This window comes from Hydra viridissima, unplaced genomic scaffold, assembly GCF_058129835.1.
Source record: "Hydra viridissima isolate aposymbiotic clone 2 unplaced genomic scaffold, HvirCarnegie_v1 scaffold_2, whole genome shotgun sequence".
NCBI classification, from domain to species: domain Eukaryota; kingdom Metazoa; phylum Cnidaria; class Hydrozoa; order Anthoathecata; family Hydridae; genus Hydra; species Hydra viridissima.
Genome location: NW_028324301.1, coordinates 6,530,605 through 6,543,417, shown reverse-complemented (window position 1 = coordinate 6,543,417; position 12,813 = coordinate 6,530,605). Strand labels below are relative to the sequence as shown.

The 12,813-nt window shown below is 33.7% G+C and overlaps 2 protein-coding genes across 9 annotated transcripts; one reads left to right on the top strand and one right to left on the bottom strand.

The window, feature by feature from the left end:
• On the bottom strand, positions 1-3,088 carry LOC145188072 (uncharacterized). The gene is made up of 7 exons (XM_090080647.1): positions 2,549-3,088; positions 2,252-2,447; positions 1,916-2,150; positions 1,704-1,829; positions 1,321-1,452; positions 1,107-1,238; positions 1-969 (listed from the first exon to the last, which is right to left on the bottom strand). Exons 1-7 carry the CDS (start codon positions 2,819-2,821, stop codon positions 252-254), a joined length of 1,812 nt encoding a protein of 603 aa, XP_089936773.1. The 5' UTR covers positions 2,822-3,088; the 3' UTR covers positions 1-251.
• Positions 3,089-3,633: 545 nt separating this feature from the next.
• Positions 3,634-11,137, top strand: LOC145187941 (uncharacterized). Of its 8 annotated transcripts, none has more exons than XM_090080643.1 (11): positions 3,634-6,742; positions 6,820-6,923; positions 7,154-7,417; positions 7,579-7,754; positions 7,992-8,033; positions 8,316-8,497; positions 8,622-8,717; positions 8,925-9,869; positions 10,149-10,288; positions 10,378-10,497; positions 10,608-11,137. In XM_090080643.1, exons 1-10 carry the CDS (start codon positions 3,976-3,978, stop codon positions 10,483-10,485), a joined length of 4,824 nt encoding a protein of 1,607 aa, XP_089936769.1. In that variant the 5' UTR covers positions 3,634-3,975; the 3' UTR covers positions 10,486-10,497; positions 10,608-11,137. The 8 variants fall into 8 exon arrangements, with proteins under 8 accessions (XP_089936769.1, XP_079920616.2, XP_079920609.2 ...); XM_080064490.2 differs by having other exon boundaries at positions 10,149-10,297; XM_080064483.2 differs by having other exon boundaries at positions 8,622-8,741.
• Positions 11,138-12,813: the final 1,676 nt, after the last annotated feature.

Genomic DNA, 12,813 nt, shown 5'->3' with positions numbered 1-12,813 from the left:
GACTGCAACTTATTTTTATACATAACAAATGTAAAAGAAAAGGTTACATAAATTAAATACAAGTCTGTTAAGGTTAATAGTCTCTTTGTTTTAGCCAAAATTAATGTAATTATTATTATTATCTACTATTCTTATATATTTGTCATAAATTACTATATATGTAATATTTATAATTAAAACATATATCTAATATATACAAAGGTACAGTTTTGAAACTTTACGAATATTGCTTTTAAATTATTCTTACTGGCTTAAACCTTTCCTGTGGGTTCACTTTGGATGTTTTCAAGTGGGTTAACAGAAATTGTAATAGGGACACCAACGCCATGTCCAGGCCTTATTTTTTGGACAGGAGTTAATCCGACAAGATTACCGATCCATCCATTACCTACCCAGCCTGAACCTCCTAAACTATTAGGACCATGCCAAGCTGAGTATTCCAAAGAGTTGGTGGGATGATTTGTTAAGTAATCAGGAGCGTTGTTTGAAAATAAGGGATTCTGAGCGAAGTTATTTAAAACGAGCTCATTCGGGTATTTCTTTTCCAGATTTAGTATAGAATTTGGTTTATGTAATAACCCGTTTAGGGAACCACTTGGTAGGCGTTGAGGTTGGTAAGCTAGTTGATTTCTCATTTCATCGGAGTAAACGTTCAATTGTGGTAGGAGATGGGGGTTGTTAAATAAATTGACGTCACTTATTTGATCTGTTCCTTTCATCGTTAAGTAATTTGGGGTTTCAACTGGGATTACGTTTTGAAAACGCCCATCGTATGGAACTGGAACTACGTTTTGAAAACGCCCATTGTATGAAATTGGATGAACTTCGTCGTCATAACCATGATTCCAGTTTTCGTTAAGCAATGGCCTAAATCCATTTGCTACTACAAACTTTCTTGAAGCCCTCACGTGTTTTGATTGTTTATTCCTTTTCTTACTTTTTGGTTTTTCTGGTTTTTGCACATTAGACCTTTTAAATATAGAAGAATTAAATCAGCAGTTTTTTAAATAAATATAAAATCCAAAAAATGTTTTCAGTTTAAAATACTCCCAAACTAACATTAGTTAGGTATTTTGCTTTCCGCGTTAAATATTTTGAAAACTTACTTATACCAATAAGGAGCGCCCCAACCACCTCCGGTGTAACCTGGTTGAAAACCTCCCCAACCAGCACTTGGTGGTCCATAGTAGTGACTGGGAACTAATTGTCGCGAAGCGTGATGAGCTTGGTGGCTTTTTCTGTAGAAATTTTAAAGAGTTAAAATAATTTGATAATTAAAACTTCAATCAGTTAGTCGGCTATGTTATTTTAATGACTTACTTATACCAATATGGTACACCCCAACCTCCTCCAGTATAGCCAGGTTGAAAACCTCCCCATCCAGCACTTGGTGGTCCGTAATAATGGCTGGGAACCAATTGACGTGAAGCATGATGCGTGTAGTGACGTTTTCTAATAAAGTTACAAATGAAGACTCTTAGGGTCAACATTAAAGATCTACATTATTTTTACTATTTTACACCCCGACATGACATTATTTTAAAAATAAGGTTTTAAAAACCACAAAAATTTTTAAAATACAAAGTTACTTTGAAATATCTTACTTGAACCATAGCGTTTCTATAGAAATATCAAAGGAACTAAAATAATTAGACAGTTGAAACTTCAAATAATGAGTCGGATATGTTATTTTAATGACTTACTTGTACCAATATGGCACACCCCAACCTCCTCCACTGTAACCAGGTTGAAACCCTCCCCATCCAGCACTCGGCGGTCCGTAATAATGACTGGGTACCAGTTGACGTGTGGCATAAATATTACTTTTTCTAAAGTAATTTAAAACATTTTTGAAATTTTCATTGAAAAATTTTGTTCTAAGAATAAAGCAGTATGTAAAAACTAGAAAACTTGCTTTTTATACGGACTCCAAGGAATGTATATAGTATTTGTTCCCGTCGGTGGAGGATATGTCGGGATTCCTCCCCAACCTGGGGTATAATAATAGTAAATGGTATATCGTTCGCTTTTCTTTGCCGGCTTCGATGTTTCAGACTTTGCTTTTTTAGATTTTTTTTTTTTAGGTTTAATTACTAAAGGCTTTGAATCACTTTCCAGCTGTATTTTATCATCAAATGTTTCGTCTTCACCTTATTAAAGCAAAATACTCAAAGTTATTTACTTTAGAAAAATATTCAAAGTTTAAATAAATATTCCGTTCCTTTTGATAACAACTAAATAATTCTCTAACCTTGCTTGCATGCACAAGGTGACATAACTGCAGACAAAACAGCTGCGTACTGCGGGTGATAGTAGGGATAAGGATACTCCCATAAACTTCCCGGGTAAAAATTACCGTGGTGATTGAAGTAGCTCTTTTTGGCAAGATGTTTTTTCTTGTTACGATGCATTTTTGTACTTTTTACAGGACCTTCATCAACAGGATCCTTTCAATAAAAAAAAAAAGTAAAAGAATATATTTTCTAAAGTTCAATTATCTCCATTAACTTTCTAAAGTTCAATATCTCCATTAACTTTCTACTATTACCTTTTCATCGAGAGCTTCTTTAAACTGATCAACTGTCTCTTTGTCTACTTTTCCGGATTTACTTTCTTCTTTAGCAACTTTAGACTTTACTGTATGAACCTCCGAATCAGTTTCTTCAGTTACATCAACTTTTGTTTGAGTTTGACCTTCATTGTTAGAACCATTTTTCCAGTATTTGTCTGTCGATTTGTCCCAAGGGTCTTTCTCTTCTTCATCGGCTCTAATGCTGATTACAAGCAACACAAGTAGCAAAATGAAGTTGATCAAATTCATATCGACATGTATATTTAGTAACTCTTTAAAAAAACAGCTGAAATGAAATTTTATATATGCATATATATATATTACTTTAACGATATAAATTTATATATATACATAAACTTGTATCGCTAAAATAATTTCCATTGTTATCAAAATTAGATAGAAAATGTAATTGCGATTTCGGTATACTTTTGCTCGATCTGCATACTGTTCGTTCATTGAGTTTCATCAAAAGACACGTGCGTATAATGTAGCGAAAGTATGCTTCGCACTTGAAAACAAAACTTCGATTACAGATAGTAAAAATCTTCCTACAGTTGGCACTCATTATATTGTAGAATTGCATCGCACTCGTATTTTTATACCAATTAAAAACTCATAAATTGTTCGGAAGTTTGAAATGCAACTTTGACTAGTTTCTTTTGACTGTGTCAGGTTTTCGACGTTGCCCTTATAGTGTTACAGAAATAGTTTATCATTTTTCTTGTGTAAATCTCTAATAAATTTTTTTTAACGAAACACCGTTCTTGGAAAGGAAAAATCTTGACCGCATTCTCGGAAAAAGTTTGTCAAATGTTCGATTTTGTTAAACAGTAAGCTCCTTATTCTCCGGGTTGAACTTTGTACCTAAACATTTACTTCTTTATCTTCAAAATTCTTGATTGAACTTCATTTTTTTTTTTTAATTAACATTATTCTTGCCTCGAATTTTAATAAGAACTTTTATTTTAAAAATTTAAATGGCTTAATTTGCTCGTTTACAACTCAAACTGAAGAAATGTAGAAATGTTTACATTTGTTCGATTAAAAAACTCATTTGTTAAATATTTGTTGCTCGTTTGGTTATGTTTTATAAACAGTAGCCATTTTATCACGCGCCTTATTCGCTGTAGAAACAATTAGTTCAATTAGGCCACCTATACGCTAATTCATAATGGCACTTGGGTATTCTCAAAATTGCACGCTTAACTAAGCATAATCAATTGTTCATTAAGCGAGTTAGCTAAGCATACCGATAGATAATTTTGGTTTCTTTTCCTGCAAACAAAATTTTACCATCGTAAAATGCTTTAGATAATAACAGTTCTTTCGTTCAGTTTAAATTTTTGGACTTTAGTTGTATAATAATCTGTTAAATAAGCAACTACTCTTCTTTGAAGTTCGCCATGAAATGCACCTGGTTGGAAGCTCTGCTGCTACTAAACTTATGGATGGTAGCATTTTCCAGACCAGTTTTAGACAACAGTGAAATACTTCAAGTAATTAAAGATATAAGTAGTTTGGATAGCTTAATCAGTGAAAATGATGCTGCTGATGATAATGATGATGATGACGATGATGATAAGGATGATAATGATGCACAATTAACAAAAAATACTTTTGCAAACTCTACAAAAAAAGCTCTTATTCATAACTCAACCGTAAGTAAAGATATTTCAACTAAAGATGAAATATCCAAAGCAAACAAAGAAAGTGAAGTGGATTCAATACCAATTGGTCAACGTTTGACAAGTGAACAAAAAATTGAAAGTAAGCCAAATGTAGTTGACGAAAATAAAAGTCATCAACCAGAAGCTCAGTCCAAAGAAATAACAAATGCAAAAAATTTGGGAAAGTTGATAGAGAAAAATAAGCCGAGTCAAGAACTAAATGTTACTGGTACTGATTCATCAACTATGAGAGATCAGAAATCAAAAGAAAGCGACAGTGATAATGAAAATAAAAAATCTAACGATGTTACAAAAACGAAAAGTTTAATTTCTAAAAACGAAGAAAAAGATACAAGTTCTGAAGAAGGAGCAGAAGAAGATGATGAAGATGATGTAAAAGAAGATGAGGATGGATCAGGATCAGAAGAAGATACAGAAACGAACTCTAGTATTGAAACCAAGATTGCTGCAGAAAATAAAACTCCAACAACAGAAGATGAAACCCAAGACTCATCTGAATTATCATCTGTTGAATCATCATCTGTTGAATCTCCAGCAATTGAAAGTGAAGAAACTGAACCTGAAGACAAAGACGAAAAAGTGAAAATGTTTTTCATTTCTCCTTTTGAAAAAAACAAAGAAAAAGAATCAACAGCAAGACAAGTTCTTACTTACCCTGCAACAAGCCACGGTAGTTATATTCACCATCACGGGAGTCCGTCTCATATTTGGAGCAGTGATTATCCTTACTTTGCGTATGGCTACAGTTGGGGCTGTGGGAATCATATAAATGGCGACGGTCACCATGGTTTAAAAAAATCGAAGGTAAAAGAAAACGAAGATAGTAAAAAAAGTGATTTGCTATGCCGTGATTACATGTTACTTCCAGCTATTACACCTGCTGCAATTCGTGCAGTAGAAGAAAAAGAAGAAAACGCAAAAACAAGACAAAACGTAATTGCCAAAGACATAGCATGTGACGAAGACGATACTGCTTGTACGCAACGTCAGGTAATTGGAAATATGGCAGGCGGATCATTATTTGGAGATGGAATGGGAGGTCTTGGAATGGGTTTTCCTGGAATTGCTGGCATACATACAGGTGTGAGCGGTTATAATTTAGCTGGAGGGTTTGGTCATGGTCATGGTGGTCATGAATACGGGCATGGTGATGCTCATGGATACGGACATGGACTTCATCATGGTCATGAGTACCAACATGGTTTTGGAGATGTAGGTGATGGTTTGGGAGATGGTTTTGGTGGAGCTTACGGCAACAGTTTAGATGGAGGTTTTGGTGGGTACGGTGGACATTATGCTTTATCAAACGAACGCAAGTTTCCTAATAATGAAAATTCGAATCAAGCAGAAAAAGCAGAAAAAAAAGCAAATGTTAAAAATGAAAAGCGAAAAGCAAAAAAAAAACATGTTGTGGGAACATTAGAAATTGATAATGGGTTGGGCTATCAGGGTGGTAACCAATTTGGAGGAGAACTTGGTAATTCAGAACTAACTGAAGGTCACGGATTTGTTGGCAGCAGAATTGGTTTTCCTTTAGCAAGTGGAGTTGCTAATGGCGTTTATGGAGAAGCTATTCCAACCGTTCTTGGTGTTGGACTAAAGAATAAGAATTTATTAAATGCAGATACCGAATATAGTCATGCCCTAAATAACGGTCCAAGTTTTAGCTTAGCAGGTTCTAATCTTGGGGGTATGATTAATGATCAACTTAACAATTTTGGTGGTGGAAATATGATTAACGGAGGAAATTATCCTTTTGGAATAGGTGAAGAAGGACATGTGTATAACAATGACAACGATGTTGACTATGAACCTGAGTCTGGAAACATTGGGGACGGCGTTGGGCATCCGTACTTTCCAAGTGGTCACGCTGAAGAAGATGATGGATATGGGCCTCCAATTATGGGACCACCTTTAAGAAATACATTTGGTTATTCAAACTTAGAACAAAGTTTTCAAAATTATCCAGGTGCTATGAAGTTCGGTTATGGAGGAAGCATTGGTCATATCGGTGGCCTTGAAGTTAACGGAATTCATTCAAACTTTGCTTATAAGTCAAAGATTAAAAAGAAGAAAAACAAAAAACAAGTCAAAGGAAATGTGCGACAAGATATCGCAATGCCAGATGAGCAAGCGATGATGGATGTTACGAAGCAACGACAGCTAATTGGATCTCTCGGCGCAAGCACATTATTTAGCGATAACGTAGGTGGAATGGGACTTGGCTATCCAGGAATACCTGGAATGTCATCAGGAATTTCTGGTATACCTGGAGAATATGGAGGAAATGGAGGATACGCTCATGGATGGGAAGGTCATGGAACTGGTTTACATCCTCATGGCTACAGTAACTACGGCGATGAAGAAAGTCACGGAGGTGATTTTGGAGGTTTCGGAACCCATGAGGAGTCACATGAAGGAGGATATGAAAGATCATTTGATGAAAATGCTGAGCGTGAAAACCAGCAAAACCATGAACAAGGTATGTATTTCATAACTTTCTATTATAACATTTGATTAAGATTTAACATACGCTTGTAATGAATAAGTAATTTTTAGAAGTAAGTCAAAAACGTGGTATCATCTACTCTCCAGCAGAAAAACAAGAAGACCGAAATGCTGCACAACTTACACCTTCAAATACAGTTGAAATCCCTGCTCAGGTAACATTTTATATCTGCCCTATATAAAATTTCAAACATGTTGCAACTAAAGCAAAAGCTATTATAAAGCACCAAAATGACAATTGTTGTTTTGTTTGTGCGATTAATTTCTTTACAACATGGGGACAAAAGACGGTAAATTTCAAAAACAGTCAAAACTAAAAAAAGCGTAAGTTTGACTGTTTTATAAAAAGAACGAAACCGTCATTTTCCTACAGCTTTGACTTTAGGATCTGGACGACATTAAGTACTTAACAAATATAGATCGCCGACAAACCCGTTATGTCGGTCATTTGCCCAACCATTTCCCTGAAGATAACTATAACGACATGCAACATTTAACAAGGTACAACACTAATTTGGACCACGGTGACCTTAATTTTTATCAACCACGACATGTACATATTGGCGTTGGAACTCCAAATGTAAAAGTTGAAGTAGAAACAAGTAAATCAGAGATAGCTCAAAATCCTAGTGCGCATGTGTCATTCCAAGTAAGAAGCTTTATATCCATGCATTAAACATCACGTCTTAGCAAGATGCGTATTAAAATATGTATAAAGATATATATCAAAATGAAATTTACAACGTCATGTTACAAGAAAATTTTTTTAAAAAAAAGTTAAACGTACAAAAATCTTTGAATTACGTTTAGAAAATGAGCGAAATCAGGAAGCTGGTTCACGAGGTCTCTGATTCTTTAAAAAGAACAAACATCAAGCTAAACGCCCTTAAGAAAAATCATACGCCAATATCCTCAGCTGGTAAAAGACAAATTACACCAGCATATACACCGGTAGTTGCTGAGCCAGTCGGTGTACCTGATATTCGGTAATATGGGTTGTTTATCTCTTTAGAATCACTAAGTGGTATTATTTAATAAGAAGATCTTAGGATTCGTCAGAAACATGGCTTCAATTTTAACCTTTCTCTTTTTAAATTTGATACTTAATCATTAAGTAAAAAGTTTATTAGAAAGATGAGTTTGTAAAACAATTTATTCATTTTTAATTTTTGGGATTACCGTTATCTTTTAATGGGCGTTTTTTTTTTTGTTTTTTTTTGTAGATATCCAGTTCCAGCTGCTGATCGGTATCCTCTTGGAGCAGGGTTAGATTATATTTTTTAACGTCAGCTACTTTAATTATAACTATTATTTATATTCTTAGCTATAACTATTTAGAAATATAATAAAAATTGTTTGATAAATTACAATCAAAACTTAATATACCTTGTTATTATTAAACGTAATACGTTAAAATGACATGGCCAAAGTACTCAGTTTATTAACCAGAATTTATGAATATTCAATAAAGAAATCATAAATAACGGTAATAATAAATGGAAATAGTAAAAATTAATAATTCGAAAAGCAACTATTTTCACATTTAGATATGTTTGGCCATCAAGAAACTATGGACATCATCACCATGGAGGTGCAGGGCACATGACATGGAGCAAATCTCATACGCCTAAAGTAAACAAAAAAAATACAGACAATGAGGAGACTACAGGAGAAAAAGACTCGAAAAAAAATACACAAGAAAAGAACAAAAAATTAAAGCACAAATCAGGTATTTTTACAAATCAGGTATTTACGAGACATACCTGAATAGTTAAAATTAGTAAAAACTATTTGATTTGATACCGAAGAAACAAATCATAAAAGGAGAATAATAATGATAATTTATAATTAAGAGAAACATCGACGATCAGTGTCTTCCAAAACCAAAAAACACGAACGAGTTGGATCAAAAAGACAATTTCTTGAGCATCCAATGAACTTTCCACATGGTAATGGTTTTCCATATCACACAAGTATGTTAAACGTATATGGTCCGTTATACATAACTATATGTTTTCTTCTAGTTGAGTTTAAGAAGAAAATGGTTCAATATAATGAATTGTTGTTTATGTAGTCATTTTTGTTTTAGATAAAGTTTATAAGAAATGTTGTTTATAAAAAAATTTATGCCAAAATAAATACCGACCTAATTTTAGATTCACCAGTCTATGGATATGGGATGGGTTATCCAGTTCGCAGCTCCGGATTTATTGGACACGGCGGGATGGGTGGTTATGGAGTAGGCCACTATGGTCATCGTTATGGTGGGCATATCATGAGAGGAATAGGAGGTTTTCATAACGGTGGTGGATACAATGGATATGGAGGTCACTCTATGGTTATCCATAACCCTGTTCACATTATGAGTTATGGTGGAAATGGTTATAATGGAGGTAGTGGGTATGGAAGAGAGGGTGCTATGATGGATAGTTTGCCTATACATTCCAGTCCGTTCCCTGGTTTGACACATTCAGCGGAAGGGTTTGAAGGTCATCATGGCGGTATAGGTGGCGGCTACTATCCTGGTCTACATGGTTTTGGTGGCATTGGAGGTATTGATGGTGGTCATTCAGTTGGTGGGGACTCCTTTATTGGCCCTCCACCAACTCATGGTTCAGGAGATGGTTATGGATTTACAAATGGTGGAATTGGTGGAATAGGTGGAATTGGAGGAATAGGGGGTTATGGAAATGGTCATCAAGGTTTTCCTGGAGGATTAGGTGGAAGTTTGTATAGCAACTTTGGGGGCTTTAATGGATTTAATGACTTTAGTCACGGAAACGATCACAATGAACTTCAAAGTCATGGCTCAGGTATGGGGTTAGATCCTGGTATGTCCACAATGGGTGGTGATGTTATGCATTCAATTGGAATGGGTCATCCAATAGGGTTAGCAGTATCTCAAGGGGTTCCAGGAGGAAATGCCGGATTAAATTTAATTGGAGGAGCGGGAGAAATAGGAGGATCATTGCCTATTAGTGGAATGTCAGGAACTGATATTCAAGGAGGACTAGGAGGTATTTTACCATATGGTGATCATGGTAGTGATCAAGGCGGATATGCTGGAGGAGAAAATGGTCTATCAGGATTCGGAAGACAAAGTGAGTCTTAAAACTGACTTAATTTAGGAAATACTTCAATCTAAAAAAGCTTAGTGGTCATTTTAATTTCTAATTTTTTTCTGAAAATTCAAATGTAGTTTTGGCAACTGCTTATTTCACTGTAGTCTCAAGCATTCCACTAAAATCTCCATTTTTACGCTATTACGAATGTATCACACTAAAATTTACGAATTACGAATAATTACAAATATTAATAATTTATAAATAATAATAATTACGAAATATTACGTTTGTTATTACAAAAAAAAACTTTTTTAGATATTGAAACAATGAGACAAGGAGATCAACCAGCAAGTGATCCTAGTGGGTATTTTCCAGGAATGGGACACGCAGATAATCAAGATCAAATGAATGGATCACCGATGACATCTGATTCTCGATCTTCGATGTTTTTTCCTGTAAGGGAGGTATGATATTAACATACGTGACTTAGTCACCATCGTTATTTTTTAAGAGTATAAAGAAGTAAATAATTTTAAATTTGTAGGCAATGACAACTTATGGATCTGATCTACGAGCTATGGATTATCCAGGTGCTAGCAAAAAGTCAGAAGTTCCTCAACTGAAGAAGTTGAAAAGAAAGAACAAAGAATAATTTCTGAAAAAGGTAACTATTGTTGTAAATATTTCATTCAATTCTTTATGTGCAAATATAAAATTTTTCAGTTAAATATTTTTAAAATTAGTTTATTGTTTAACATTATTTGTTGATTGTAGTTTATAACCCAAAAAAGATAAGCACAAGCCAAAAAGATGGAGTCATTAGGCGAGCTACAATAAGTAATCATTAATGATGGCTAAAAAGTTATATAAAGCTTAGAAAATAGCTGTTCATTTTCATATCTTTCTCGAATTAAAGTCTTTTGTTTTAAAAAGATATTGAGTAGAAGTATCGACACTAAGTTGTGTAAAGTCTATTATATTTTATAGCTATAAATTCTTCGAAATGTTAAATGTTTAAATAAAAAAAAAAAAAAAAAACGAATAGAAATTACAATAAAATTATCAGAATTATGGAATCATGTTTGATATAAATTTCTCGTTAGTGATATGAAACGTACGTTATTTATACGTGTTCTTGTTAAAACCTGTTTTAGATTCAAAGTAGTTTATATTTTTGACGTAAAATGTATTGTAATATTTTGTTGCAAAATTATAAAATTAGATTATCATGTGAAACGTGAACATTCTCAAGTATTTTACTATGTATTCGCTATAACAAAAAAAAGATACAGAGAAACTAAAAACGAGTTTTACATTAACAGTGTTTCAAATTTTTTCAATTTTGGAAATTCATCTTAGCCACACCTGGAATGGTGGACTAGGTATGTGAAAGTAATTTTAAACCCCAAAAGTTTGATGTCAGATGATTTTTAAAGCCAATCCGTTTTTTTTATATTCCCATATAAATGATTATATTTTCGAAAGAAGTTTCTTATAATTGTTAAATGATGCAAGAGATGTGAATCAAACTGATTTTCTAACCAGTCTAAAAAACAGAAATAATGCTGCGCTTGGATTTTTTTCGAAATCATTAAATGCCAAATGTTGTTATATAAAGTTCTGATTTGTATGTAACCGTAAAATTACATTTTAAAAAGATAAAATTTTTTCATGACTTCAAATTACCAAGGTCCCGGGTTCAAATAGTGCAATCTTAAGGTACGTATCTATCCTTATAAAACTTAGGTGCCAGTTGTCTTACACAACTTTTGAGACGATAATGGGCATCTAATCAAGTCAGCGCTTGGGAAATCAGGAGAGGCAATTAAAAACGATAAGTTGTATACCATAATAACATGGAAAAATACATGAATTTAACGTTAGACATAACAACATTTCCAGTTCATTGGTAGTTTACAATTTCTGAACTTTCCACTGAACATGCTGGTGGCCTACAAAAGGATGACTTAAAAATAACCAGAAAAAATTAACGGATGGTTAGTTTAAATTGTTGCATAAAAAAGGAGTTTTTTTATGTATGTCGACAGTCATGAACGCTTCAACAAGACAAAATTATCACCAAAGGAAGTTTTCTACAGTCAGCTGGCTCGAAATTATATCACAGACTAAGTCTGTTAACATGGGAAGAATGTTTGGAATGAATTCAGGTACAAAGCATTTGGTGATTACCACAATATACACTTGTAGTCTCATGTCCTACTACTAACCGATGTGTTGGAAAAATTCAATACATGTCAATGCATCACTGTTATCTAAATCTGGGCACTACTTCTCCTCGCTTGGCATGTTCTGAGATACGTTCTTGAAAATGACTAAAATTGAGCTTAAGCTAATGGTCTACGTGGTGGGATCTTGATGGTATCAAAAAGATTTTCTAAGGTTAACAACCTACAATGCCCACAGTATGACATCTACCTAACAAATGGGTCATGGCTCTATAATGGGTTAAGCGCAAAAAAGTACGTAAACTTTTCATGACTTTCAATTTTTTGAAATAAAATTAGTATATTGATATTGATCTTTGAAAATATTTATACAAATAATTAGTAACTTCAAAAGCAATTAAAAAAAGCAGTACTCCTTTCCAAAAGAATGTATTTTTAAAAACTTATTAATACAAATCTAACAATTGATTACATGACCCTTCTGTCGAAAAACAGACCTGCATTTGTTGGGAATTGATTAAATTATTCAATGACACCTATAAATAGGAAACCAATTTTGTTGCACTGCAGTTCATGGTTCAGCTTTATTGCTCGATTTTTTATTTCTTAATTCGTTTTTTGATTTGTTTCCGTAATTTTTCAATCGGATTTAATTCCGGAAGTTTATGCAAGCTATGGTAAAACACTGATATTATTTATCTGGAGCCAAATTCGTGTGTCGTGGGCCGTGTGTTTCGAATCATTATTGTGCTGAAATGTCCACAATAAGGGCATATTCCACTCTGCATAAAGGC

Bases quoted from the DNA above. Each gene is read 5' to 3' on its own strand.
- LOC145188072 (XM_090080647.1), bottom strand. From the start codon at position 2,821: ATGAATTTGATCAACTTCATTTTGCTACTTGTGTTGCTTGTAATCAGC. The intron at 1,239-1,320 runs GTAAGTCATTAA...AAATTTCTACAG, and splicing joins GGTGTACCATATTGGTATAA to AAAAAGCCACCAAGCTCATC. The intron at 970-1,106 runs GTAAGTTTTCAA...TATATTTAAAAG, and splicing joins GGCGCTCCTTATTGGTATAA to GTCTAATGTGCAAAAACCAG.
- LOC145187941 (XM_080064474.2), top strand. From the start codon at position 3,976: ATGAAATGCACCTGGTTGGAAGCTCTGCTGCTACTAAACTTATGGATG. The intron at 7,755-7,991 runs GTAATATGGGTT...TTTTTTTTGTAG, and splicing joins GTCGGTGTACCTGATATTCG to ATATCCAGTTCCAGCTGCTG. The intron at 8,498-8,621 runs GTATTTTTACAA...TTTATAATTAAG, and splicing joins AAAATTAAAGCACAAATCAG to AGAAACATCGACGATCAGTG.